Source organism: Mustela lutreola, chromosome 7, assembly GCF_030435805.1.
Source record: "Mustela lutreola isolate mMusLut2 chromosome 7, mMusLut2.pri, whole genome shotgun sequence".
NCBI lineage: Eukaryota > Metazoa > Chordata > Mammalia > Carnivora > Mustelidae > Mustela > Mustela lutreola.
Window position 1 is genome coordinate 114,709,085 of NC_081296.1, and position 27,105 is coordinate 114,736,189.

At 48.2% G+C, this 27,105-nt stretch overlaps 1 protein-coding gene across 1 annotated transcript in view; it reads left to right on the forward strand.

Moving 5' to 3' along the window:
* PRKCH (protein kinase C eta) overlaps window positions 1-27,105 on the forward strand; it is a 225,288-nt gene that overhangs the window by 123,399 nt on the left and 74,784 nt on the right. The window contains exons 5-9 of the mRNA XM_059182259.1: window positions 53-141; window positions 1,573-1,702; window positions 3,899-4,026; window positions 6,504-6,647; window positions 6,834-7,007. Of these exons, the coding sequence (XP_059038242.1) occupies window positions 53-141; window positions 1,573-1,702; window positions 3,899-4,026; window positions 6,504-6,647; window positions 6,834-7,007 (665 nt within the window). The remainder of the gene's footprint in view (window positions 1-52; window positions 142-1,572; window positions 1,703-3,898; window positions 4,027-6,503; window positions 6,648-6,833; window positions 7,008-27,105) is intronic.

A 27,105-nucleotide genomic window follows, 5' to 3' on the forward strand; every position in this document is an offset into this window, starting at 1 on the left:
TGGCAGATCGTGAGCTTCCGAGGAGTGTGTAATCATGCATTTCATTCCCTAGTGTGCACCTGTGTCGTCCATAAACGCTGCCACCATCTAATTGTTACAGCCTGCACTTGCCAGAACAATATGAACAAAATGGATTCAAAGGTAAGAAGATAGAACTTTGCTGACTAAGGGGCGGCACGAGCCCGCTCTCTCTCCTTGCTCTGTCCCCTTTCCGCTTCCCTTCTGCACTCCTTGAAGTGAATGGTGGCATCAGAATAGAATTTTCTCTCCTTTTTATATTATGCTTTTTTTTACTTCTGGGCTTGTGTAGCATGACCTGTCCATGGGTGGATCCCATGAGTGATCAGCTGGTTACAAGCTTGCACAATTAGTGTTTCTGATTCGGAGAGGGGTTTAGAGGACTGAAAAGATTCCTGAGTTCGGCCTCAGACCACCGGGACTCGTATGCAAATCTAGCCTCCGCTAGCTAGCTTCTCTGTCAGCCTCAGTCTTAAGAATGGGATCCGTATGTCCTTCATGCGCTTTTTTGGTGAGGCTTCCACACGATAGGATAGATGTGACAAATGTTTGTTAACTGGAAATTGTGCTTCCTCGGTAAGGCGACTCTTCGCCTCCTCCGGTGTCTTCCAAAATCTCCAGGAGGATGCACTTCCGTGTATAAGTGCTTGAATCTCATTCTCGTCGCTCACCTTGCATTCAGCTGGGGAGGGCACGTTCTAAACTGTGGAGACAGAAAGCAGCTGGAGCATTGTTGACAGGGAGCAGTGGGTTTACGGACGCATTGGAATCTGACTTGGAGCTCAGGGATTGCTTACGGGACACCTACAGGGTTGCTAAAGGTCCCTTGGAGAGGTACGAGGCACAGCTTTGATGAGAAAGAGACCAGCCAAGTTCCAAGAGGAGTCCTAATTGCCCTACTCCTTGTCCCGTTGTCGTTTCAAATGGTGACGTAACTGTAGCGTGTATGCCTTGTCTCATTATTTGCTGGAAAGAGTTTGTGAAATGCAAGCAGGACTTGTGCCCTCAGTTTGTAAAAGGCAATTGGCAGGCCCAGCTGGGGAGGGCCAAGAAAGCTGCTACGATGTCGCTTTGGGGCGAATTCCTTCTGTGGTTCCGTACTCGCTGGGTGCCGCCGCCTCCCCTAGGCCTCCACCCACCTCACTATCTGGAAAAGCCTATGGTCACAGCGCGTGTAAGGTCAGTAAGAGACCTGTTTGCTCCCGCAGTTAGAAGGGTTTAGAAACTAGACATGGGCACGAGGGAGTTGGCAGGGAGAGAAATCCAGCCTGAATACAAAAGGTGATTTAAAAAAAAAAAAAAAAAAGGTTTTCCTTCCTCCTTATCTCCCCACATGGTGGACGATCTAATGCCCACCACTACGCCCTTTCTTTTGAATCTTGTTGATGAGAAAATGTGCCCGGCCCGGTGAGGAAAGCCAGGGCACAATGCAGTCATCTCCCTCAGCTCAGGTGTCATGGTAACACATTGCGTTTGGGGGGCTCCTGTTACAGTTTCTGTCAAAGATGTGGGCACGGCCTCCTAGCTCTCATCCCTCTGCTTCTTTTTTTGTAGATTGCTGAACAGAGGTTCGGAATCAACATCCCGCACAAGTTCAGCATCCACAACTACAAAGTGCCCACCTTCTGCGATCACTGCGGCTCGCTGCTCTGGGGGATCATGCGACAAGGACTGCAGTGTAAAAGTGAGATGTTGGGGTGCTGGGTGCCCGCTTCATGGGAACACCACGCCGCGAGCTCTCGGAATTCTGCCGGCCCGGCTTCTGAGCCGGCACCGATGGTTTTAGACGCTTCGTGAATTAGGTCTTCGTAGTTCTAGGCTGATATGTTCTCCGTCAGCCATGTACGGGGAGTCACCTCTGGTCCAAAGATTTCCCAGCTGTAGCTCCAGTCAGTTGTTAAATTCAGTGTTCTGTCTAGCCGCTCTCAGCTGCTTCGTGCTGAGGGCCTGCTAGTTGCTGTGTCTCGGCATGGGTATTTGAAAGAGGGAAAAACGGATCTTGGTCCAAAACGGAAGGTGGTAGAAGGTGAGGTGACCAAAATAGAGACTTCAGTTATGAGTGAGAACTGGCAGGAGAGTAGGTCTAGTGACCTCCCCAGAAAGGAGCAGGACTTGAGTCAAAGCCCAGTGAGAGCTGCCCTGGGTCTCCTCGAAGAGACTGATAGAGATCGGAGAGGTAGGTGGGGTGAAGGATGTTTCGGCTTGGGCCGCAGACTTGCACGCCACTAACTCTGCCCAGCGGAGCTTTGGTCTTCGCCAAGATTCTGAGAGCGAGGGGTGATTCCCGTCCTGCTAGGAGTTGGGGAGCTGCTGAGTCATTTTCTCTTGGGCGTTGCTGTAACAGTCCAGCCGTCATGGGGTGCAGCCCCCTGCAGGAATACAGGCGGATTTCGGCCTGAAGCTTTAGATAAATCCTCAGTCACTGGAGGAGGCCGAGTTGATGTCAGTGCAGCTGGACAGTGTCCGTCGGCTGTCTGCACTTACCGAGCCTGCTTCTGCCAACAGAAGGGCACTGGCCCCTTGCAAAAGCTTTTCATCTCTTGAGAACATCATTTCATAATTCATTTTTTTCCCTAGATACATGAAGTAATTCTTTTTCAACCCGACCAGCGACTAGCTCATGCATGGCTTTGGTTCAGGCCCTGACTGATCTTAAGCTGGATGGTCTCCTCTGGGCGTGGGTTTCATGGCAAAAGTCACTTCCTGCTCTTGTCTGGTCGTTGCTGACATGCAGAGCCATGCGTGGGGCTCCTCCACCTTGTTCTTGGGCCTCGTGGCCTGGGGGTGGGGGTGGGTGGGTAGCACACAGACAGTGAGCCATCTCCTGTACTCTTCTCTTTTACTGTCACTGGTACCTTAGAAAGGGCACCGCAGCCGCCTTCCTGAGAGCGGGGGATTTCCCGAGAAGAGCTACTGAGGCTTGAGCCTCAGGGGCTCTCCCTTGCAAGGGTCCCTTCCACAGCTCTCCACCGGACTGCATATTCTTTCTCTTAAAGAAGGCACCCTAAATCACATCTAGACCCCCCAAACCCGCATCCGGGCTTGCTTCCAGAGCTGGGTGGACACCCCAGTGTCAACAGGGAATTTGTTGCCTGCTCTTTCGCTTTTGCCTCCCATTCGCTGGGGCCATGTGAGGAAACTGCGTCCGAGCTTCCTGCTGATGAAACCTCAGATCCCTTCATCAGCCCAAGTCTGTTTCCTATGCACCAGGAATGTACCTGTGCCTCCCTCCTTTTCCAACTGCTGTTTATTTTGACCTTTAAAAAAAACTCGCTTTGCTCCCCCATGAGATAGACCCACGGGCTGCAAGCCCTGAGAACCAGAGGCTCACAGGATGTTGTGCCCTGGGCTGCCAGGGCTCCCCGACCACAAGAGCACTCAGAAAGTGAGCTTCGCTTGGAGGCTTTTCTCTCAAAACACTATTCCCCTCCTGTTTGAACAGCCATCTCTGCGTGGTGTGGCGTGGAGATTGCCACCTTTTATTGAGTGATCCAAGGAAAAGCATAAAGTCAGTTGGCATGATTCCTTGTTAGTTAATTGACTGAAATGTCACGGTGATGAATGTTTTTGATTTCTGTATTGAGTCTTGCTGTTAAATCGGCAATGACTCTTACACAGGATCGAGGCAAATGTCAAAAAAGTGCATCTGAAGTGTGTTATCATCAGCATGCCAGGCTTGCTGCCGCTGCGTAAACCAGCAGGGGAGCAACGTCAGGGTTTGTTTTGAGCGCAAGTTCAGTTTAACGAGAGGATGGCATTGTTCTGCCTGGATCATTCCCCCGGCTTAATCTTTCGGGTTATTAAAGTTCTTTTTTGCAGCATATGTTGACTTGGCTTCTTGCTGAACCTGGATTCCCTTCTCTTTCCCGCCCCCCTCCAGTCTGTAAGATGAATGTCCACATCCGATGTCAGGCGAACGTGGCCCCGAACTGCGGGGTCAATGCGGTGGAGCTCGCCAAGACCCTGGCCGGGATGGGCCTCCAGCCCGGAAATATTTCTCCAACCTCGGTGAGACTTGGCTTTCTTCGATGTATTGTAATTTAGAAGTTGTTCAGATGTGGTGAGTCCGAATGAACGCATGCGGCATGATCCAAGTTCCTGATCTCAGCAAACACAATAAACAGATTTATTGTATTTTTAAAGAGCATTTTGTCCCACAAAAAAAGGTTCTTTATACAATGATGTGACAAGAAATCACAAGCATGCAGATATAGCAGGAAGTAGAAGGAGGATTTTTTTTTTAATTTTTTTTTAAATTAGCTTCCTGTCAGTGTGGTGTGGTGAAGCTCTGAGTCCAGGGCCTTGGGTTACCCTCTTTGCCGGGGCCCAGGCAGGAGAGTTGAACGGCAGCTACAGGCCTCAGCTTCCTTCTCTCCAAAGGGGTTGAGCTCGATCTCTGAGATTCTCCCCAGTTCTGGAGTCTCACCCGTTCTGCAGCTTTTGTTTGTGGATTGTGCATTTATCTCTCAAGTTCAGCAACAAACAGGAGTTCCTTCCTCTCGGCTCCAGGGAGTGGGTGGAGTTGTCCGTTGCTTTGGGCATGTTTTGTCTCACAGCCTCCCCGAGTGACCTCCACTCGCTGTTGACTCTTAGAGCTTCGACCACTTCCCAGGCCTGTGTCCTCTTGCTGCCTTCCTGTCTGAGGACTCCGGAGTGCTGGGAAAGAGCCGTTTCCCCTGTGGTGGTGTGTGAATGCTGTAGCTTCATATTTGGTTTAGGAAAATTATAGACTTCCCTGTTAAATATCTTTGAGTTCTTAGGAGGGGAAGCACAATCACTGTCAAGTTCTTGGTTATTCAGAAAATGTCTGTACTCACCACCCCATTTTCCTTATTACTGGTTGATTAGGGACTTGAACTGAAATTGTATTCCTTTATTTCAGGGAAGCATCAGCAAAATGTAATGTCTACACCACGGACAGACAGGCAGGTTGCCAACACCAGGAGGGGGATTTCTAATGGGTGGGATGGTTGTTCCCAAATGGCACAGAGTAAGGATTTCAGCCTGCACCAGTGCTCCTAAAATGTCATGGGAATAAGATAGGCCGTGTGGCACAAGTTGTAGAATGGGGAATGCCACTTGTCATTTGTCACTTGAACCAAGGATCCTTAATGTTATATTTAAAAGTGGAAAAGCCCAAATTACCTGTCATTGGACAGCACAACATGAGACAGAATTCTTAAGTCTATCCAAAGAGAAGAATGGGTTAAAAATTTTTTTTGAGAAATACTGGCTTAGAGTGTTCTAGCCCAAGCAGAGGAAGTATTTAAGTGGAGGAAGTGAGACTCAGGCTAGTAAAGTTTTTTTATCTTTGAAATATTTATGATCGGAGATCTGGGGGGAGAAACTACTAAAACAATGGGATTTTTAAAGATGATCCATTTTATATCCGTAATCACGGTTTTATTGGGTTGAGTAAGTCAAAGCCTTATAGCTTCGAGCAATTGCACAGTTGTTGTTTGTTGAAAACTTTATTTAGAAGTTGTTCCAGATAAGCTGGGATTTCTCAGCCAACTAGGGCAAAGCGTTAGACTTTAGATTTGTTGTCTAGATCCAAAGACAAGGTAGCTTGTTTTGTATGTCCCAAGGTGGACCTCTGCAAGTCATCTTGCCTTAGGGAGCTCCCTCGCTGTGGCTGGACTTGGACCAGTGAGACGGGGTTATCCATGGGGGAGGCCACCTCTATTTCCGGTTCAGTCTGGTGGGACTGGAAGGAGCTCTGGTTGTGCTGATCATCAGCCTTTCCAGAGGGCCAGTTGACTGTGTATCAAGAGTCTTGAAGATTGACATTTTTGGTTCCAAAGATTGCATTTCCAGAAAGTTATTATAAGAAAACAGAAGATGCAATTTTATTATTATTTTTTTTTGCTAATTTTATTATATTTTTAAAAATTAATCAAGTGTAGAGATAGTTACGTGTGTATGTGTAATTGCTTTTATTTTTTACTTTTGGGGGGGACTGATTAGAGGTCTTTTATTTCATCCTTCATACATTTGTTCACTATTCTAGTTTTTATATTAATTTTTATTTCTCTTATATAATTTTAAATACTGTGTAATGAACATTGCTTCATTCATTCACATCCTAGTATAGATCCTTTGAGCAAACATGAAAACCGCTCTTTGAATGACATGGACACCAGGTGGCGCTCTTGAATCTGACCATCCTGGCGAAAACCACCAAGCCACTGGAGGGACCAGACTAAGGCGTTTGTTTTATACACTGCTGTCTGAGTTCAAACTGAAACTCTTGATGGCTCAGATATATTTTAAAACGATTCTTTCCCAAATACAGTAAGCACAGACCAGGAGCTGGAACTAAGGTAGTGTTGAATGGCAGAACTTGATCCCATATCAAGCTGAATGGACATTTCCCCATCTGCTGTGTTGAGAGTTAAGGCAGCAGATAAGGTCTTCTCCACCCATAAATGCTTCGAGCCCATGCTGCGACCTCTGACTCCCTGTTTTCCTACTCTCCTTTGCAGAAGCTCGTTTCCAGGTCAACTCTAAGACGACAGGGCAGGGAAAACACCAAAGAAGGAAATGGAATCGGGGTTAATTCTTCCAGCCGACTTGGTATCGACAACTTTGAGTTCATCCGCGTGTTGGGGAAGGGGAGTTTCGGGAAGGTGAGTCTTGGCTTCTGAGACATCTGGGTTAACGTTAGCATGCTACACGTATGTTGTTTGAGTATGCGTGTACGTATTCGTGCTCAGACTTGCCAGCTGCTGGGCCCGTTCTGCCCCATGTGTTCCCACATCCTAAGGATCTCAGGACTTCTCACACCTGTGCTCCCTTTTCCTGCTTTGCCATAGGTGATGCTTGCAAGAATAAAAGAAACAGGAGACCTCTATGCCGTGAAGGTGCTGAAGAAGGATGTGATCTTGCAGGATGACGACGTGGAATGCACAATGACGGAAAAAAGGATCCTGTCCTTGGCTCGCAATCACCCCTTCCTCACACAGCTGTTCTGCTGCTTTCAAACCGCTGTAAGTAGGACTCACGTTCACCACCTTAGTAGCCTCCTTTCTTAAAGCGATGAGACAATAAGATGTTAAAGATTTCATAAAGAAGTGCATCAGACTTTTGAGGGATGAACTCTCATTGTAGGGCTGAATGGAGGTACCAGTAACTTCTGATGGCCCCTGGGAGAAAGTTGAAATCCATGAACTAACTGCTTACTGTCATGGTATCCTAGAGAAAGATCATCTTGAAGGTTGAAAAGGTCTTTGAACCCAAGTCTTGTGTAGCAGAGTGAAAGTTATGGAAAGCTAAGAAAAGAGTAAATGTCATGTGCTGCTTATCCTGGTGACATTGACCATGGCTCTACCTCTAAATGCTGAGCTAGTTATGACCTTGGCACAAAAGTTCAGATTAGGGTAGGTTCAGAGAGAGAAACTTAATTTGTCATGGCTCAACATATTGCCCCTTGCCTCCATCATGGACCTTTTGTTTGATTTCTGGGAACTGATCCTGGGATTCAAGTCTGTCTACTTGATCACGGTGCGCAATGAGGAATCCTTTGGCTACAGTTTACAGAATACCCCACTGAGTCCTTTATGTGCTAAAAGGAAAGGTTGAGTTTAGCTCATTAGTACAACCCTTTTTCCTTGAAGTCTGGCAGTGACAATGTTAGGATTAGGTTAGTAGTTCAGTGACATGGGGCATCTCTTCCCCATGGGGTCTCAAGTAATTTGCCACAGTCCGCAACATCACACCTTGTGTGATGGCATCCTAAGGAGGAAGCACAAGGACAGAAGCCCAGGGGCCTTGTGGGCCTCTCTCCTTTGATCAAAGAGAGAAGAAATCTTTCTAGACTTGAGTCACCCACTTACCCTGAGCTGCAAAGGATGTGGGAAGCGCAAGTATCCAGGCAAGATAAGTAGGTTTATCCTGACTGGCTCCCACCACCCTTGACTCATCTCCTGGGGCAGGGCATTCTGTTCTTTCTTTAGCATCGGGCTTAGAAGTTGGCTTCTGCCCTCAACAAAGAGGAAAGATGGCTCCCGAGAAGGTCCCCAGAGGTCTGCCGCAGATATTTCAGAACCTTCTTCCAGTCAAAAGGCATTTTGGGAAAGAGAACCTGGGACGCACTCCTTGTCTCTGCTACCGTCTGGGCCGTGGAAAGTGTGGTGGGGGCAGAATAGGGACATCCCTGCTGTACCAGGGATCCTCCAGGGCCTTTCTAGGGAAGGCGACAGCTGAGCTTGGACCAGAAGGGCAGATTAGAATGATGAGACAGAGAGAGTGGAGGTGAACACGCCGTCTAGGGAACGGTACCTGCACAGGTGTACTGGTTAGTGAGAGCGAGAGGTGTGAACACTGCTTAGCGCACTTCAAGTGTGGGGCCTTTGGCGGGAACATGGAGAGAACAGCTGGAGAGGTGACCTGGGCCCGGCTGGGAAGGGCCTCGTAAGCTCCGTTAAGGACCTTAGAGTTTAAACCTAAGAGCAAAAGGAAGAGATTTAAGCAGAAAAATGACATATCAGATTGTATTTTTTAACTATTAAAAAAGCTAACTTTCTTTTTAAAATGCAATTAAAGGGACGCCTGGGTGGCTCAGTTGGTTGGACGACTGCCTTCGGCTCAGGTCATGATCCCGGAGTCCCGGGATCGAGTCCCGCATCGGTCTCCCAGCTCCACGGGGAGTCTGCTTCTCTCTCTGACCTTCTCCTCGCTCATGTTCTCTCTCACTGTCTCTCTCTCAAATAAATAAATAAAATATTTTTAAAAAAATGCAATTAAAACTACAAATAGCAAAAAAAAAAAAAAAACAAAAAGAAAAGAAAAGAAAAAGCTAACTTTCTGCAGTGGGTAATAGGAGCACCCTCCAAATACCCATATCCTTTCTCTGAAAGACAATTTTTACTAATTGCCCGTGTTGCCTTTCAAAGAGCTTTTTACACATGAAAGCATATACCCACAACACATATATGCATTTCTTTTTTTTTTTTTAAATTTAAACACAAATGGTAGCATACTTTGTCTTTTAATGTAACAATAGATCTTGGAGATTGTGTCATATTTGACTTATATAGCTGCCGCATTTTTAAATTTTTAAATTTAAATGTTTAAATGTTTAAAAAGACCCTGACACAATTTATTTAACTTGTTTCCTATAGGTTGTACCTAGTCTTCTCTTCCAATCAATGTTGCATTGAGTCCCGTTGTATTTTTGTCTTTACATACTGCTCTATTATTTGTCCAAGACACAGAACTGTAAGTGGTATCACTTGGCCAGTGGTGGGTACATTGAAAATTGGGACTGAGTCCCATCAGCCTCCTTCCCCATAGCAGTGAAAGATGGCTCACCTTTTGTCACCTATATACCAGGCACTGTTCTAAGTGTCTGTGAGCATTGTCTCATTAAATCCTTTGAGTGGCCCTGTGAAGTAAGGTTAGCACCGCTCTCATTTTCTGGAAAAGAAGACTGTGGCCTAAAGATGTTTAACTTCTAAGAGACAGAGGTTTGGGCCCCAGGTGGTCTGCCTGCAAAGCCCAGACTCTTCTCTCCCAGCTGTGGGAGGCCTCTTGCCTCCACCATCCCATCCTGCGGGGCAGTCTATTATGTTGATGACGGGACAGTTTGAAACAAACGGTTTCTTCAGCGTTCTCCTTGGCATTCCTCTGAGCGAGGCTGAGCGTTCACAGATATTTGAGCGTCACCTGTGTTCAACTCTGTGCTGTTAAGGACCACATATGGCCTGGAGAACGGGTGGGCTGGGGAAGGCTGGGTGCCGGGAGAGGTGAGGGTGTACTGGAGGCACCCACTCCCGTGCCGTCCGAGCATATTAGAAGGAGCTGGGGCATCAGCCAACAGCTACCCAGGTCCCAGCTGCCCCTGTACTGCTTCCTTCTTCCCCTGTACTCTGGACTCCAGGGAGCCATACCCTCCTCACCTCCTGGTGTGTGGTTCATTTCAAAGGCCCTGGAGCCCACAGAGTCGGCCTCTGCTGCCTTGTCTGATTCTGAGCTGCCCATCTCTGAGGTCCAGGGCTCCTCTGGAGCTTTCCTTGTGCTCCTCCTCCTACTTCCTAGAGAATCCTCGAAATTTGATTTCCTGTGCTCTGTGCTTTGCCTACAAAAAGCCCTTCCCTGTCTTCATCTCTCTCATATCCAACTGTTACCTCAGAAGAGAATAGGGTGAGAGCTCAGGCTTGAAAACACTCTTGTCAGGAAGGATGGTACCATTCGTTGATTACCAGTTGTCTGCCGACATTTTCCAGCTTGAACCTCCAGCTCATACCATGAATCGGACGCGGTTACCCTCAAATCATCTGTCCAGGGTCTGAGCCAAAGAGTGGATAGTTTTCTATGACATTAAGTTAGGTGATTTTTACTGGCCTTTGAATCAGACAGTTGACAGGCCATTAGTAAATTTAGTCTGGTCGTGCAGTGGCTGTTGTTTCAAGATATCTAACAAATAAATAAGGAAGTGTCTCACGCAACTCCATATTGCGAAAGGAAATCCCCGTGCTTCCATGAAACAGACTGAGGTCTCAACACAGATTGTGTTATGGCAGAGTAGAACAAGAATAAACCTGGAACAGATTTAGAGCCCAATGAAAATTGCATAAACAGTGCAGAATTTTCTAGAAAAGTATAAATTATACAATATAACAAATTATTTGTGGCCCACGGAATTTCCTCAGTGTTCAGCGGGCCTTAAGCACTGGTGGGGTTTTTTCCCTAGCGGTAGTTTCATGTGTGACCACAAGGTGGCGGTCGTTACTGCAAGGTGATTTTATTTCTCCACCAGCGCTAGGAACTGACGTTGGGAGTTACAGCTTCTGTTTTGCAGTAGATGTCTCCAAAGCAAAGGGTGAAAAGAATTTCACCCTGTCTTTAGTCTAGATGATAAAGTAGAGGGGAACCAACCTAAAGAATCAAGTGACTTTTTCTCCTGCTGAGCTAGAGAGACACAATTTTCATTTTGCTATAGTTCATAACTTCTCTCCCCCTTGCAAGGTATCAGGCTCCATAATATACAGGCATTCATTTGCTGTGCATCTGTCCATCTGTCAGAAATCCCCAGGGACTATCCCCATTTGCTGTTGCAAAGCTAACTAGACGGAACAGAAAATGCCAACTACTGCAAGGAAGCCCAGGCAGATCCATTACTTTATAACCACTCAGTTTGGCAGGCTGTGGCCTCTAAAATGAGACGCTAATCCGTGAGTTATGCTGAACTGTTAAGCTCAGCATTTAGAAGCCAGCGGAGGTGAGGTATTAGGGTCACACCCAGCTATCTGCAAAGTATCATCTCATTATAAAAACCCTTGGAGAACTGTTATTCCTCTAACGTCCTGCCCCTGGAATGAGTGTCTCTGGGGCCCAGAGACCGGGAATGGGTAACTTGCAGAGGGTCACTTGGACTGTGAGTAGGGGGGACAAGGTTCATCTCCAGGGCAAGCTGACCCTGGAGCCGGCTCTGTGCCCTGACCCATCAGTGCACATTGTTCCTGATTCGTCCTCTGCGTCAGCACCTCCTCTCTGCCACGGCTCCCCTCCATCCTGCTGCTGTGGAAGCAGCATTGCCCTTGGGTATGGAAGACCTGAGTTCTTCCAGCTTTATTTTCCTTGGAGTAGCCCGAGCCTACCTTAAAATTCTTTTGAGCTTTAAAGTTCTCAGAGTTTAAATGAAAGCAGGATCGTAGTGAGGACCAAAGAAGAGAATGCAGAAATGCTCTGTACACGGGCAGCACTATTCAGAAGTAAGACTCACTGCTGTGATGACTGCCTCCTTCTTTACACCAAAGAAAAACGTCCTGGGGCTTCCCAGGGCCAGCACAAACCCCATACGGGGGGTATAGGAAATATTCCCAAAGTTGAAATCTTAGAGGCACTCCTGTGCTTGGCAAAAACAAAAAATAAATTTCAAATTAGTACATAATTTATCAAGCTTGCTTCTTAGGATTATGAGCTCATAAATTACTGCCTCCAATTCTTTCATGATAGTGCATGTTACTTGCAAATATGTAATTAAATTACCATCCTCATACATTTGTGATAGCATTATAAATCTTTACAGTTTGTGAATAGTTGGATAATCTGGATCAAGACATAAAAATGTTCATACTCTGAGATCTGTTGATTTTATTTCTGAAACTAGCCAAAAGAATAAAATGTTACATGTTATATGTATATGTATGTATATACATAAAGATGTTTAATTTTCGGTGCACTGTTTATAATGGGAAAATGTTGGGAACAACTTCAGCAGTAGGAACTGAATTAAATAATATTTTATTGGGTGGAGATTTTCAGCCAGTAAAGCAATAATGAATGCTACATGGCGAAATGATACGGTGTTGGACACTGTCATAAGCAACCAACATGTATTATCTGGTTCCACTTCTTACAACAGCCCTATAGGACAGGTGCAATTATGATCTTCATTTTGCCAATGATAAAGTACAGAGGAGTTAAGTCACTTGCTTAAAATCTGATACAGTAAATGGTGGAACCAGGAAGTTAGAGCCCAGGAAATAAGACAGAATTATGAGGGTTAGTGGCATGTATCCTTGTCAGGTTCTGTCCAAGATGGTGCACTGGCAAACCTAGCTCCTCCAAGAAAAGCCTGGAAGGAAATTATGCCAACTAAACTGCCAGGGACGGCTCAAAGGCAGTGACACGAAGGATGTTTTCTCTTTGTTCTATTTGCTGATTTTGGTCTTGAGACTCTATTTCTTTACCAGAGGGGGTGGGGAGGAGTGAGCCATTGCTAAGCCAGGGTGGAGGAAGGGAGGGTCCCTGTTCGGGTGCGGGCCTAGTGAACCCTGCCTTCCCTGCTCTTCTAGGTGAAAGCACTTCACAGCCTTTTCATCTTCATCAGTGACTCGGGAGTCAGCCTCTGAGCCTGCTGGCATTTGCAGCCTGGAATCCGGGCCTCCCTCACCCCCACCCCCAGCTCCCAGCTCCCAGCCCCCCGGGGGCTGTCCACTGGCTCTCCTCCTGGAGCCTCAGCTGAGTTTTGGAGGGACGGAAGAACAAAGACGGGGCAGTAGCAGGAGGGGGAGTGGCAAAGTAAATACTGGTCAGATGCCTCCGTCTTTGTTCAGAGACCCAGTTTATTGAAGCAAAAATTTCCATTTTAAGACACTCCGTGCCTGGTGCCCAAGGGCTGCCTGTCATCTGCAGGACCCAGGCCCAGGTCAGAGAGACAAGCTGTGCAGAGCCTCCCTTGTTGGGAATGCTCCCTCGGGGTTGTATTTGAAATCTCCTGCATTCAGGTGGACCACAAACACACACTCCCTTCCTTGACAGGGACAGAAGCCCAGTGCTCTATCCTCTACCTGTCCGGCTTTCCTCAGGATGTCTGTGTGGCTGCTGGGGGTGGTCACTGTCCTCAGAGCATCAGCCTACAAGGCTTGTCCACGAAGCAGTGCACCCCGAGTTCTGGCAGGGACACAGCCTTCCAGAGGAAGCCACTCCTCCAATGTTGGTCAACAAAGCAGAAGACCTACTTCCCAGGGTGAAGGTGTCCAGTAATCTGTGTGCTAAACGCTGTCCACTTACACGACCGCTACACGGCAATTTCAGTATATTGAAGTTCGTACAGTATGTGCTGGAAATCACCTGGCAACGTGAGAATGTGGGGATATTACCCTCTCCGTGTTTCCTCCTTTGTTGTTAAAGGAAATATTTGCAAAGGAGTGTGTGCGCGCCTGCGAGTGTGTCTGAGACAGACAGATGAGATAGCGAGTCCTGTGGCTCTGGAATGAATCTTTCAGAATTTTATCAGGCAGGCGACTCCACTGCCGCCTCCAGTGTCAGAACTCTGAGTTCTACTTCTGGCTTAATTCATAGCCCCCTTGTTTTTAGGAAGGTCTTGCATTTGATTTTTTTTTTTTTTTTTTTTTAACCCATATAAGCTTCTCTGCCTGAATCTTTGTTTTTCTCTCACAGCGCTAGGGGTTCAGAGAGTCACCCTGCAGTTAGCTTCACACAGGTGGTGGGTAGCCTCCCCCGCTGCCCTCTAGCCCCCTGCTGCCCGCTAGTCCCCCAGCCCCCTGCCAGCCTTGCATAGCTCCCCGCAGCCCTGTGCCCCCAGCCCCCTGCAGTGCCCTGCAATCTCCAGCCCTCTGCAGCCCTGCACAGCTCCCCCATAGCCCTGTGCAACCCCTCCACAGCCCCCCGCCAGCCCTGCCTAGCCCTGACCTGTTCCATGTCCCTCCAGCTCTCTTTCCCTTTCCTGAGTGTTGAGTGGGTACTTGGCCGCGGTCGCCAGCCTGTTTGTCTACCGAGCTGCTGCCAGAGACCAGCTTAGAGGATGAGAAGGCACACTGGGCCCTGGAGGGGCGTGACCCGCGGTGCTCTGAGTTACCGTGACATTCCTGACTAGGGGAGAGACCCCGTGATGGTGGTTAAGTGAGGAGAGGGCAAAGTGTATCCAAAAAAGCTAGAAAGGACAAGGGTCTGAAGAGGCTCTGTTCTTGCCTTTGGAAGCTGGTAGATTCTTAGAGCCTGAGGGGTATCTGCTTGGAAGAAGCGATGGGTGAAGAGGAACGGCACCCACTCTTCGTTGAGACCTTAGTATGTGTTGTAGGTGCTTCTCCGCGTTACCGGTGCCTATGCAGCTGTGCATACTGGCATTTCGGGAACATCTGTGCAATGACCAATCAGGGTGGTACAGAATACTGTTGTCTTCATTTAGAGATCTGGACACTGAGAGGTCACGAGAGGTTAGATATCTTGTCCCAGATCACACAGCAAGCAAGAGTCAGACCACGGATTCTTAAGCAGGTCATCAGCTTCATAATCTTTGCCATTACTAAAATACCTCCTGTAGAAATGTCTTCTCCCTGAACATGTGCGGAGAGTAGTGTCATTAAGCAGGAATAAAGGCGGCTTTTCACCATGTCCAGTTTTGCAGCCTTTTGTGAAACACCTAAGGATATTTCCCTCTTACTGTTTAGAACTAGGTTTCCTCCTTTCCCTGAGCGATGCCTGCCACAAATACTATTCGGTCTGCTTATGGGTCATTGGTTATGGTTTGCCTTTGGCTCAGATCGAAATAGAAAATGAGCCAGAACATGGTGTTTCCCATTTGGGCATGTTCCCAACTTATTAGCAGTGTTCCATCTGGGGACAGAATGCACACAGACCATCTCCAGGCTCTGGATTTCCAGGGGAGGAGAGCAGTCATGGGGGACCTTTGCTTCTGTCCCCTTGGGACACAGAACTTTCTGTGGCTACCCAGGGCCACATAAATGAACAGGAATAGGAGAAGGCAGAGTTCGTGCTGTCCGTTTGGCTTTCCCTGTTTGGGCAGGACGGCCTGGAGGTGTGGTGTGACTGAGGGGTTTGAAAGAGTTGCCATGCTTTTCAATTTGGGCTTGTTCAGTTGTCAGTGGCCTTGTCACTGGCCATTGTCCACATTGATGATCTGGGGATCGTGGAGACCTGCCGCCGCCGTGTTTGGTAAGGTGGTGCCTGGATCGTGTGTCATTTCTCTGGATGTATCCAAGACTTGCCCCAGTCAGAACTGACCCAGTGCTTCCCGAGGACTGTCGAAGCTTTGTGGTGGTAAGTGCTTTTTTCCGGTTTTCCCTGACTGACGAGACCGGGAGCCTGCCCGACTATATGACACCTCGGCCTCAACAGGGCCCTGTGTGGAGCACAAGGCTTGCAGGGCTGGAGTTGGCTCCAGGGAGGAGAAGGCGACAGGCCTTTCACCAAATAGTTCAGTGAACAGTCTGTCCGTTCACGATCGCTCTGAGTGCTAGCAAGAGAAGCAGGCCCTTTAATCCTGTCTGGCTGGGAAGAGAGGATTAACACACATGGAATAGAAGGATACAGTAGAGTGTGTGGAGTCAACACCATCATTAGACTACAGAAGGAAAGGCAGTTGAAAATGGGCACTGAGCTCAGGGGGAAATCTGACCTGTGTGCCAGTCTCTCCTCACGCACGTAACCAGAATGCCTGCAAGGCTAACCAGCCAGCATCTGAGCTTTAACCAACACCACGCGGCAGCCGGCAGGTGTTTCCCTGGGCAGGTGGGTTGCCTCCTGCCAGGACTGACAGGGACATTCAGGGCCTCCAGCTACAACTGTGAGTGGCTGGAGGGGGTTCACCCCACCCTGAGGACAGAATTGTGCAGTGTTAAAACCTGACTGTTCTGGGTGGGTACCACAGATGGTAATATATTCTAGGTTTGAAACCCTTGCATGCTCTGTCAGTACTTCCTTGGTGAGAGCCCAGCTGTGGCCATCTTTTCTCAGCCCAGGAACTATGTCCCCAGGGCCTCTTGCGACCCATCAACCTTACCTGTCGGTGTGATCTCAGTCCACCTGGCCATCTATGGAGTTGCCACTGGCAGGCGAGGTAAGGTGGTATTTATTCATTTAGCACATGGCACCAAGTGCTTTCTAGGTTTGAGACTCTTCTAGAAGCCCCAGGGGGAGCAACAGGGAACCAGACCGGGCAGAGACACCCTTGTGGAGCTGCTGTTCTCCCATAGAGTCTGTGGGCCTGAACCAGCCCTGTACAAGGCTCCATCAGCTGGGATCTCCCCTTGGTGGGTTGGTTCCAGACAGTTCTGGGATTTGCATGGGATGGCTCAGAGCAGCCACGTGCTTCGAAGAGAGTCTAGGAGCCTTGTCTGTTGTGAGTCTAGCTGGCCTGCCACTCACTTCATTAGTCTCAGGCATACGACAGAGGGATTCAGCAAGTCCATACAGTACGCTCTGCCCACTGCAAAGGTAGGGGCCGCATGTGTGACGCAGCAGGATTACAGGAGAGGAAGTGTGGGGAGTGGAGACACAAAGGTGGGAACGAAAATCGGCACAGCCACCGTGGAAAACAGTATGGAAGATTCCCAAAACATTCCAAGCAGAAATCCCGTGTGATCCACCAGGTGCACTGTTGGGCATTTACCCAAAGAAATGAAAACACAGATTCAGAAAAATACCCAAGCCCCCATGTTGATTACAGCATGACTTAAGACAGCCCAATCGATGGATCTCAATCGGGGCTCTTGTCTGGAAGCTACATTTGCATTTGAAGCACACTCCTGTTTTTACATGGGCATCCTGAATTGAGGACCTGGTGACCTGGTGATGATGAGGGGTGTCAGCACTGCCGCTGGTTGGCCTTGGGTCCTGTGCTCTCACAGGCTTGGGGGCCCAAGGATGGAGGCACCCTGGTGGTGGGGGCACCACCCAGCCTGCTTCCTTGCTCTCCACTGCCATGGTCCTATCATTCTCATCCCTCTGAGGGGGAAGAGGGACTGGACTGGGACTCGAGAAGGGACTGGTCTCTTCACAGATAGTCTCAGTGTGAGGCTGCTGAGACACCAGCTCCCCCACTTAACCCCGTGCCATCAAGACTGACTCTGCTCTGGGGCAGGGTTCCTCTTCCTGCCTTTTGCTGTCAGCTGATACCTTGGCCGGGTCTCACCAGCAGACCCTCCCCTCCCTGCTGGAGGGCTTTGGCATGCCCTTGTCTTCCCTTCGGGCCACCCAGGGAGTTCCTGTTTCCTTTCTGTGCGAGGCATCCAGCTTGTACTTCATTTGTACCGTGAAAGAGCCTGCTCTGTCTCCAGCTTACTCCTGCCCACGCCTTTAGGATGGCCGGTAATGATTTATTGCTTAGCTGTTATGAAGGGAGCCTTGGAACTTTTCCCGGAATCTCTTAATTCCACTCTCATGGTGTATGAGATTTTAAACCTTAAAGTGATGTAATATGTAATTCCCAACCAAAACAAAGGAGGAAAGTCGTTCCGGCAAAATTCCTCCCCTCTTCCAGATAAGTATTGTTCCCTTCCTGGGCCATGGACTATGGGAACCTCCCTCATCTGCTTCCTTATGCTTTCTGTCACCTCCTCACTCTCAGGGAACCCCGAACTGTGATCAGCTTGTGAGGTGGGGACTGGCCCGTGTCCACAGCAAGCCCAGACCGTCTAAATCAGGGTCTGTCGACCAGTGAGTGGGTGAAAAGCAGATCATGGTATGTTAGATATAACCAGCAAGATCAGGGCAGATTGGACAGCGTTGACCTAGAGATGAGTCAAAGTTTCTCTTCTGGAAGCCTGTGGAGTTCGGGGACTGCTCCTTAACTCGATCTGTCCCTTTGTACTTGGGCTTCAGAACAGATCTGAAAGCAGAAGTTCCTTCCACCTGTTTCAGAACTTTATCCCCACTACTTTGGTTTTTAACAACAGGTCAGATAGTTTGAACAAGAGAATGCCTGGTGAATTTTCAACCTCTCCAGTAAAAAAAAAAAAGAGTCACTTATTTGCATCATGTAATATCATATACCCACTCTTTTTTTTTTTTTTTTTTTTTTTTTTTCAGAGGGAACATTTAAAGATTTTATTTATTTATTTGACAGAGAGAAATTACAAGTACACTGAGAGGCAGGCAGAGAGAGAGAGAAGGAAGCAGGCTCCCTGCCGAGCAGAGAGCCCGACGTGGGACTCGATCCCAGGACCCTGAGATCATGACCCGAGCCGAAGGCAGCGGCTTAACCCACTGAGCCACCCAGGCGCCCTCATATACCCACTCTTACCACTTGGGGCAGGATAATCCTTTTTAAGTGGGGCAGGGGGGCTGTTCTATGCACTGTCAGCTCAGGGGCACCCCTGGCCTCCACACACGGCCTGTGGGGTAGCGCCTCTTTCCTCATAACAACCAGAAATGTCTCCAGACATTATCAAATGTCCCCCAGGCAGAGGAGGATCTGTTTGGTTGAAAACCACTGTGTGGTATGAATGGCAGGTGGTCCGTCCTAGATCTAAGATGTTAAGTGGACTAGACGATCACTTGACTTTTTACAGGTGGCCAAAGCCAAGTGTGTCCAGTCTTGCTTAGAAAATTATAAGCATTACTCTGTGTGTGTGTGTGTGTGTGTGTGTGTGTGTGTGTGTGTGTGTATAAAGATGTATATGAGTTTGTAGACCAGCAAAGTTCCTGTTCGGGAGCTTGTACCTGTTCTCAGTGGCTGCCTGGGTGACATTGCTCAGGGTTGGCCCCAGGCTGGGAGGAGGCCAGGGAAGCACAGGGCGTCTGTTGGGCGTGAGCCAGGGCTGGCACTGTGCCAGCAGCTCTGAACAGCAAATCCTCCTGAGATAAGACAGAGGTATCAGAGCCTGGGGGGCTGGGGAGCCAAAGATGAGCTCAGCTTGCCTGTGTCTATAAGGGGTCAAGTTTAAGAGCCTGGGATTGAAAGAGCGCAGCTTCTCTTGTTTCCACATTCAATGACTGTGCCTCTGTTCTGCCATCAAGGTGTGGAATCAGTCACTTTTTATGAAAATCGCCTCCACCCAGAACCGAGAGGGGTGCCAGCCTCTCTGTGAGTCAGATTCCCATCCCCTGTGTGATGCACGTGACTGGATTCTACAAACAGAGATAATCAAAACTGTAAGAAACATTTCTCAACCAGCCTAGAAAAATGTGCTGGTAGCAATACAAGTGTGCTTTGGGGGAAGCACACTTGCCGTTCTCTTTAGTTTGTTTTCCATACATGGGTACGCTATTTCCACTTAAAGTCACAAGAGACCTTAGGTGCTGTCATCTGGGCTGAGTACTCTCTAAATATGGCAGGTAGACCCCGGCCACTAGACACATTGGCTGTTCCTCTGTCGAATGCTAAAATTAAATCTAGCGTGCATGTTTCATTCAGTTCAATAAAAGCTTCCTTAACACACACCTTGTTCCGGGGACCTAAGACCCATGGAAAAACAAAGTGTGGACCTACCCTCTGGTTGCTTGCAATCAGGGATCATCTTCAATACACATACCATACCCATAACCACGTGATAGAAGAAGCTCATCTGTTGGCCCTTGCAGAGGCTGAAAGGGCTCTGAGACAGGAGGGGCTGTCTGAGCTGTGTTTGGAGGAGGAGTATGAGCTCTACTCTCCTGGGGGCAGGGGCGGCAAGAGGAGGAAAGGCAATGGGCCTCCCAGACAGAGGTACGAGCAGTGCAAAGGCACAGAGGCTTAGAATGTGTGACGCAGCAGGATTACAGGAGAGGAAGTGTGGGGAGTGGAGACACAAAGTCCTAATGGGTCGGACATCCTTTGCTTCGGAGCTTAGCCTCAGTCATGGAGGTGAAGGCAGCTGGCGAGGGTTTTAAGCCAGAGAGCAAATAAGCTGTACATTTTAGGAGGCGCTCTCTGGTGGCCATCACAGAAGGAGGAAAGCAGGGGATCACCAACCTGGTTGGGACTTTGAAACTCTGGCCTGTCAGACATGCCTGCTCGGAGGCAGTGGTCACGGGAGTGCAGTCAAGGAAACACTAAGGAGGGGGAATGCATTAAGACTCGTTAGGGTAGGAGAGTGGTAGGAAGGGACCCTGGGGGAACCGAAGATGATGAATTCACTTAGCAGGAAACCCGGTGGGAAGATGTTTGTTGCTCATAATCATGGTTCAGACGGGAGACTGGATTTTGTGTCCTCTGGGTATAGTTGAAAGTGTAATTTAAAATATTTCATTAGGTGTTCGTAGATGGAGAGGAGAGGACAGCTGAGAAAGGAAATCTAGTGGGAAAGGAGGACAGAAAGTCAGAAGAATCAGAAGGAAGTGGTTTTATGGGCAGAGGAACCAAGTGCCCTGTTCACCCGTTGGGTCTGGGACGAGCTTGTTGGTGCTGCTGTCTCTGTCTCTGCTCTGGTCCTCGGGGTTTAAAGGGCCCATTGGAACTCCCATCTCACCAGTGCCAGCGGAAGCTTCTCTACAGGGTTGACACAATATCCTCTTCCCTGGCTAAGCCTTTTAATCTATTTGTAATTGCTTTGCCCTCATCTTATCAGACTATGTCTCTTTTACTTTGGTCAGCCTGCCTGTGGTGAGTTTTGCATCTTTCTTCCTCCAGGGATGGTGGAGATCAGTATTTGGCCCACAGTGCGGAAAGGTTGGAAACGGACCGGGGTCCATTTCCGAGGGAGGGTGTCATTGGCTTGAACACATCTCATTCTCAAGCTAAAGGGCCGGAGGAGAACATATTGTCGCTGTGCTGGCAGATCCAAACTCAAAATAGCCTGGGGAATGAAGTCCAAATGGAAATTCAGCAGGTGCCTCAAAACCACAGAGCAGAGGAAGGAACAGACTCTTGGCCAATAGATTCCTAGGAATCCTCACAAGGCAGACAGACCATATTCTTGGCCAGATCTGCTACTTTTTTAGCTGGGCAAAATGTTTATTTAGACAACTATAACCCAGAATCTCCTCTTGCGAGGCAGACATGTCTCGGTTGTCTGCAGATCACAGGGAGAGATGAAATCTTGCCTTCTTGAAGAGGTTGCAAAGTTTAGGAACTTCTTTCACGAAAAATAATCTAAATAAATAAATGGCATTTTTACTTTTTCTCCTATAGCCATGTACAAAGTAAATCCATCAATTTCTTTAATAGACATTCTTCTATTTGGTGCTTAAATCGAAATCTTGACACAGAGAATTGTACCATGTGAAATAATGATTTAGAGGAATCCTATTGCTCATATTTTTAAGTGATCAGACCTTTTTGAGAAAGTGAATAATAACCTAAGATATCTTCCTTGCAGATTTGTGAATTTCAGAATTTAGATTTGCATGTTTAATTCAGAATTAAAACACCATGCTCATTTGGCAAGAGTCCGTTGCCAATAAAAATGATCTTTATCATAGTATAGTAAGTAGACTATTCATACCAAATTCTCTTAGCTCCATTAACTTAATCGACAATCCAGCTGATTGTAGGACTCCATAGAAATGGCACCAGGAATAGTATGCAGCTGTTAAAAAAATCATAGTTTAGTGACAGAGAACATCAGGCAATATTATGTGACGTAACTGAAGAAAGAAGGATGGGTTTTTCATTTTCATTTTTTCTCTTTAAAGAGTGCTAAGTATAAGTAGGACATAAGGGTAAGTAAATTCTAGTTAAAAACTTCCATGTAAATCTCTCTCTCTCTTTTTTTTTTTAAGATTTTATTTATTTATTTGACAGAGATCACAAGTAGGCAGAGAGGCCGGCAGAGGGGGGAGAGGGAAACAGGCTTCCTGCTGAAGCAGAGAGCCCGATGCGGGACTCGATCCCAGGACCCCGGGATCACGACCCGAGCCGAAGGCAGCAGCCTAACCCACTGAGCCACCCAGGCACCCCAAAATTTCTTATTTGCCCTGAAATCTCCAGTTCCTTGGACCTACGGGCCACATGCAGTTTTGTTTCTCCTTCTTTCTCTGGGTGTCAGGATTATAGGTGATTTATTTTCATTTTACTTATTTTTCCCTCCGTTTTCCTTATATTTACTTTACCCCTGCTTCTGAACTCTGCACACACAATTCCTTGTAAAAACAGAAAAGCCAAAGTTTTGTAAGTCAAGGGGATGAAGTGACGTGTCGAGCAGACCTTGCCGTCTTGAACAAACTATTTCAGCTCTGGGTAAGGTACTTGGCTTTTTTGTCCTTGACTCACACAAAATGGATGGATAGAACTAATCTTGGCAGTTTGTGCCAGCTTTTCTAATCTTCTAGCTTACAGTGTATTAGCAAACAGAAACGGCCTCCTGTCCTGTTAGTTCCCCAGGTCCAGGCACTAAGCTTGGTGGTATTAGAGATAAATCATTTAGGTCTGGGCTCTGCCTCCAAAGACTTCAGATCCTTTCTAGAAAACAAGACCAAGTGCACAAAGGCAGCTCAGCCCAGTGAGACTGGACGAGATGTGTGTGGACCAGAGGTGACTCTGCCAGGAACGGGGGGACTTAAGCCCCACCATTGCTCTGTCTTCAGTCATATGTTGACTGCTTACTTATTTATGCTTTAAGGATCATCTGGCTCGGATGCCTCATCATGTGTTGAACGGAGAGTTAGATCACCTCCCGTAGCCTAGTCTGGTATAGACGTCGGTGAGCTTTGTCACGTTTCATTACAAGAGATGGCCAGTGCATCTCGTTTACTGGGAAGGCACTTGGTCTTTGGAAAGAGCTGTGTGTCCCTCCAGCTCTGAAAGGCAGGTTCCTAAGGGCTTGTTCAATCAGAGACATATTTTACCTTCCCAAAGAGTAGTCTCTGAGCTCAGAGAGGATGTATCCTGCCTGGGGACAAGAGAGGGGTGGCTGAGTGATTGGATTAGTGGCTGTTGTCTTCTTCGGGGCTACACAGATGGTTAAGTCAAAGAAAGAAAAAAAAATGAAGCTATTAGATTCCCTCTCCTTGTTTCTTCCTTGTAGCCTTTGTAATCATTATTAATGTGGTTAAATTTAAGTTGTTTCCAGCTCAGGCATGGTGCAATCAGATTTCCTCATGAGGGTGCTTTTCCACTGTGACCTCTTTGACGTCAGTAACGGTTTCCTGTTGATCTGAACTCCCTATTCACCCCGTGGATTACTTTGTTGGAGAAAAATCATAAAGCAAGGAGCACTTATGAGAAATTCAACATAATGCTGTCTGTTACCGGAGATTTCCTTCTCCTCGCCCACAGCCAGTCAGGGGCTCTCTGTAGCTTTCGATAGAGGATTGATGTTACTCATTCAGAAATAATTCAAAACCAATTCTTAGGACTTAGGTAGGTAAGTCTAGGTGAGGCTCCTAGCTTAAACATCCCCTTAAAGGAATCATTAAATTAGTCATTAAGCTTAAATGTTGTTTCTGTTCTTTAAATTATTTCCAAAAGGTTATCTACGTTGTCACTGTAATACGGCTTCAACTGAGATTATTATCTGTGGATTACATGTAGGGACTGGGGAGTCTTGCTTTAAAGAGAAAAATCTTAATTAATCTGTTGATTAGAGTGAATCAATTTTATGGAAAGGAATAAGAGCTACTACGAGATGTCTCACTAGAATATGTTAGTCCGTTTGCTTTGCCATAATAACAGTTATGAATATAAAGCTCTTAAAATGAAGAATATTATCATCTGGTATTAGAAAATGAGAATGCTCTGGAACCGAAACCCTTGCTTAATGTTTTGGCTATCAAATCCAGTGTGGTAACACCTTGCTTAGTAGTCACTTCCCAGAAAGAAAAGTCCTCCTTCAAAGCTCAAGGCCATGACCGTGCCAGGAAATGCCCTGCACCCCTACATGGGCATAGGCATCCCCCCGACTCCTCCAGCTCTCCAGATGCCTGCCTTGTACCCACAGGTGCAGTTTCAACTGCCGTTTCATTCCTGCCTCCTTGTGGCCCGAGAGCCCCTGAGCAAGTCCCCATTGCTGTGTCCCTGGCCATTAATGGCTCACTGCCCAGGATGCTGCAGCTCCCCGGGTGGCGGGGGCGGGGGGAGGGGTGCTGAGCCCCAGGAGGAGCCAGCCATGGTGGCCGAAGCCAGAGTGGAGGTGGCAGCCATGGGTGGGGGATGCTGTTGGCTTATGCTTCCTGAATCCTCGCTGTGTGCCTGACACTGTTAGAAACTCTCGACTTAAATCATGTCATTCTCTCAGACCTGGGAGTTCAGTCATCTTATGATCCCCGATTTACAGATGGGCATTTTGAGAAAGAGAGAAAGAATAAATACAATACAGCGAGAACCGCTTTTGCATCTCTAGTGTCCTGGCTTCCGAGGTCACGTACCCCATGTACCCCACCGCACCGGGCTTCATCCCAGTGACACCAGCGACTTGGGGCGCTGGGCACAGCCCCTCCTAGAATAAACTTTAGCCCCTTTGCATAAAGGAGTAATAACAAAACTCGTTTGTGGAGACTCTTCTGGTCCTGGCTCTTACAAGACACTTTGCTTCTAGTTTAATCCTCACACCATCACTGTAGATACAGGTGCGGTTATCCCAGACTTATAACTAAGGAAACTTGCCCCTTAAAAATTGGTGTGTATTTCTGTTAAAATTCTCCCGGTAGCAAGTAACGGAAAACAACTTAGCCGAGGTCATGCTGAAAAGGGAGAAGTGAAAATAGAGATGCAGAGATACAGGGCGTGGTGTCTCGTGGAAGCCAGGGGCCAAATTCATCCAGCTCTCTTCAGAGATCTGAAACTGGAAAGGCAGGAGGAACTCGGGGAGCTTCTTGGCTCCCTCGTGCTCCCTCAGCTCTTGTCTTCACCTCACCATAGTTTCTGCTTCATTTTTTCATCCGTCCATCCATCCATCCATCCATCCATTCCTCCCACCATGCTTTCGGGACTCTGTTTTACCAAGACCTTTCACATGGTCTCACCACAAAGATAACCTCAGCTTCCTGATTCATGTTTCCTCACTTCCTGCACTCCACACAGCCTAAATTAAAACCTCTCTGTCTCAATTCCAATTTTCTGGGAAAGAGACTGGGAAGGGAGTGGCCAGCATGGTCCCCACCAGCTGTTTGCAGGATGTCCTGAGTCTCCCCATGTGACCATGCCAGGCCCTTCTCTGAGAGACCGATTCGTGAGCTGAACAGACACCTTCAAAGGTGCCCACCACAGCGACCCTGTTCCTTTGCAGTCACCCTCCCTAGGTGACATCACCTGTCACAGGTACCATCTTGGTATGTCACTTTCAACGACCCATGCCTTTTGTCTCAAACTTCCCTCTGTGCAGTTGCTCATCAGCTTTAATTCTTAAAGAACAGTCAAACCGAGGGGCTTTCGGGCATGCACGCTGCTTGTGCCGAGAGCCACTGTCAGTTCAGGGGATATTTTTATCCCCTTGGACCTGGAGTAGCAGGTCTGAGCTGAGAGCCGGGACAGACTCGGTCCAGGCTGCGGCGGGTTAATGCAGTGGGGCAGGAACGGCAGGAATTCTATTATTAACCAGGCATCAGCTCCTCGGCCTCCTGTAATCCACACCGAGGCTGGGACAAAGGGATTTCTGAGTTGCTCTTAGTCCCCCAGGAGCCCCAGGTGTCCCTCACTCGTGTTAATGACTTGCAGTTGATGTTGGTTGACTGGCGAGCAGAGGAGGAGCGCAGGACAGACAAAGAGCTGGGCCTCTTGGCTTTAGAACTGAGGTTAAACTGGTCTCGGGGACCTTGGGTTTCTTACGCTGCAGGTCAGGGCAGAATGTGCCCTAGAGGAGCCAGAGGCCTCAGGGGGAGCTGTGCAGGTCTCCAGACTCAGTTTCTAGGAAACTGGACTTCAGAAAAGCTGGAATGCCCAGCTACACAGGCTTAAACATAGAAACCGCTGTCTTTGTAACCTCTGCCTCGGCTGGGATCTGGAACCTCTTTCCTAACCCCAGAAGTGACTCATGGGCAGCCTTCGTCCATTACGCAGTGCCTCCCTCAACTCGGGTCCCGGCACATGCTTCCTCTCCTTGCTTCTCAGTTGAGTTTGTGAAGCGTCACTTAGCATTCGTCAGGGAATCAAGGAAACTCGCTGGTCAACAGCGCAGACCGAGAGTGCAGTTGTAGGGGGAGGTCGTCTTGTGCCTCCTGTCAGAATGTCACATGCACGTCTCTGCTTTGGGAGGGGTGCTCACGAAATAGGAAGGATTTTTCTCAGGTTGCTGGAATTCATTCCATAGCAGGAGCATTGGGCGGTTTGACTGGTTTTTGTAGCGGATGCTGTTTTAGCGAATGTGGAGTGTCCGACGCTCACTGGAGTCTTTTTTGAGCCAAGCGCCAAGCTGCCACCTGTTTGAGCCCAGACACTGGGGCTCTAATTACGGTAGAGACCAACCAGTGAGGGACCGTCCATCTCAGCAAGACTCTGGGCCTTTGGACTGGGTGAAACGAAGCACCCTAACCAGCCTTTTGCTTTTTCTATCTGCACTCGGTTATGAAAGTAGCCGTGTCCTAGGGAGGCCCCCCTACAGCCGCTCCAGCACGGAGGGACTGGCTCCCGCGGTAGCCGTTGTGCCCTGCCTCACGCCTCCCAGTTCAGCCGTTCAGAGACCTTGACTCCTTCCGGCTCCAGCCTGACTCCTGCTCCGGAGTTTAGCTCCTGTTAGAAGCTTTCTCCACTTCCCTCCCTGGGCTCCAGGCTGCTCAGGGGCCCCTGCTCTGTTCCCATGACGACCTCTTTGTGCCTTCACTGCACTTAGTACACCGGGGGGATGTGCTCCTCGTTTCTCTGAACTTCCTGAGAGCAGGTGTGCGATCACATTCATTTTCCAATCCTGGCTCTCTAGCCGGGACCTGGTATCGCGTATGCTCAGTAAACATTCCTTCCCGTAGAGAACCTTCAAGGAAGCATAAAAGATCTCGGAAAGCCTCAGGAGGTTCTCTAAAGCCTGCATT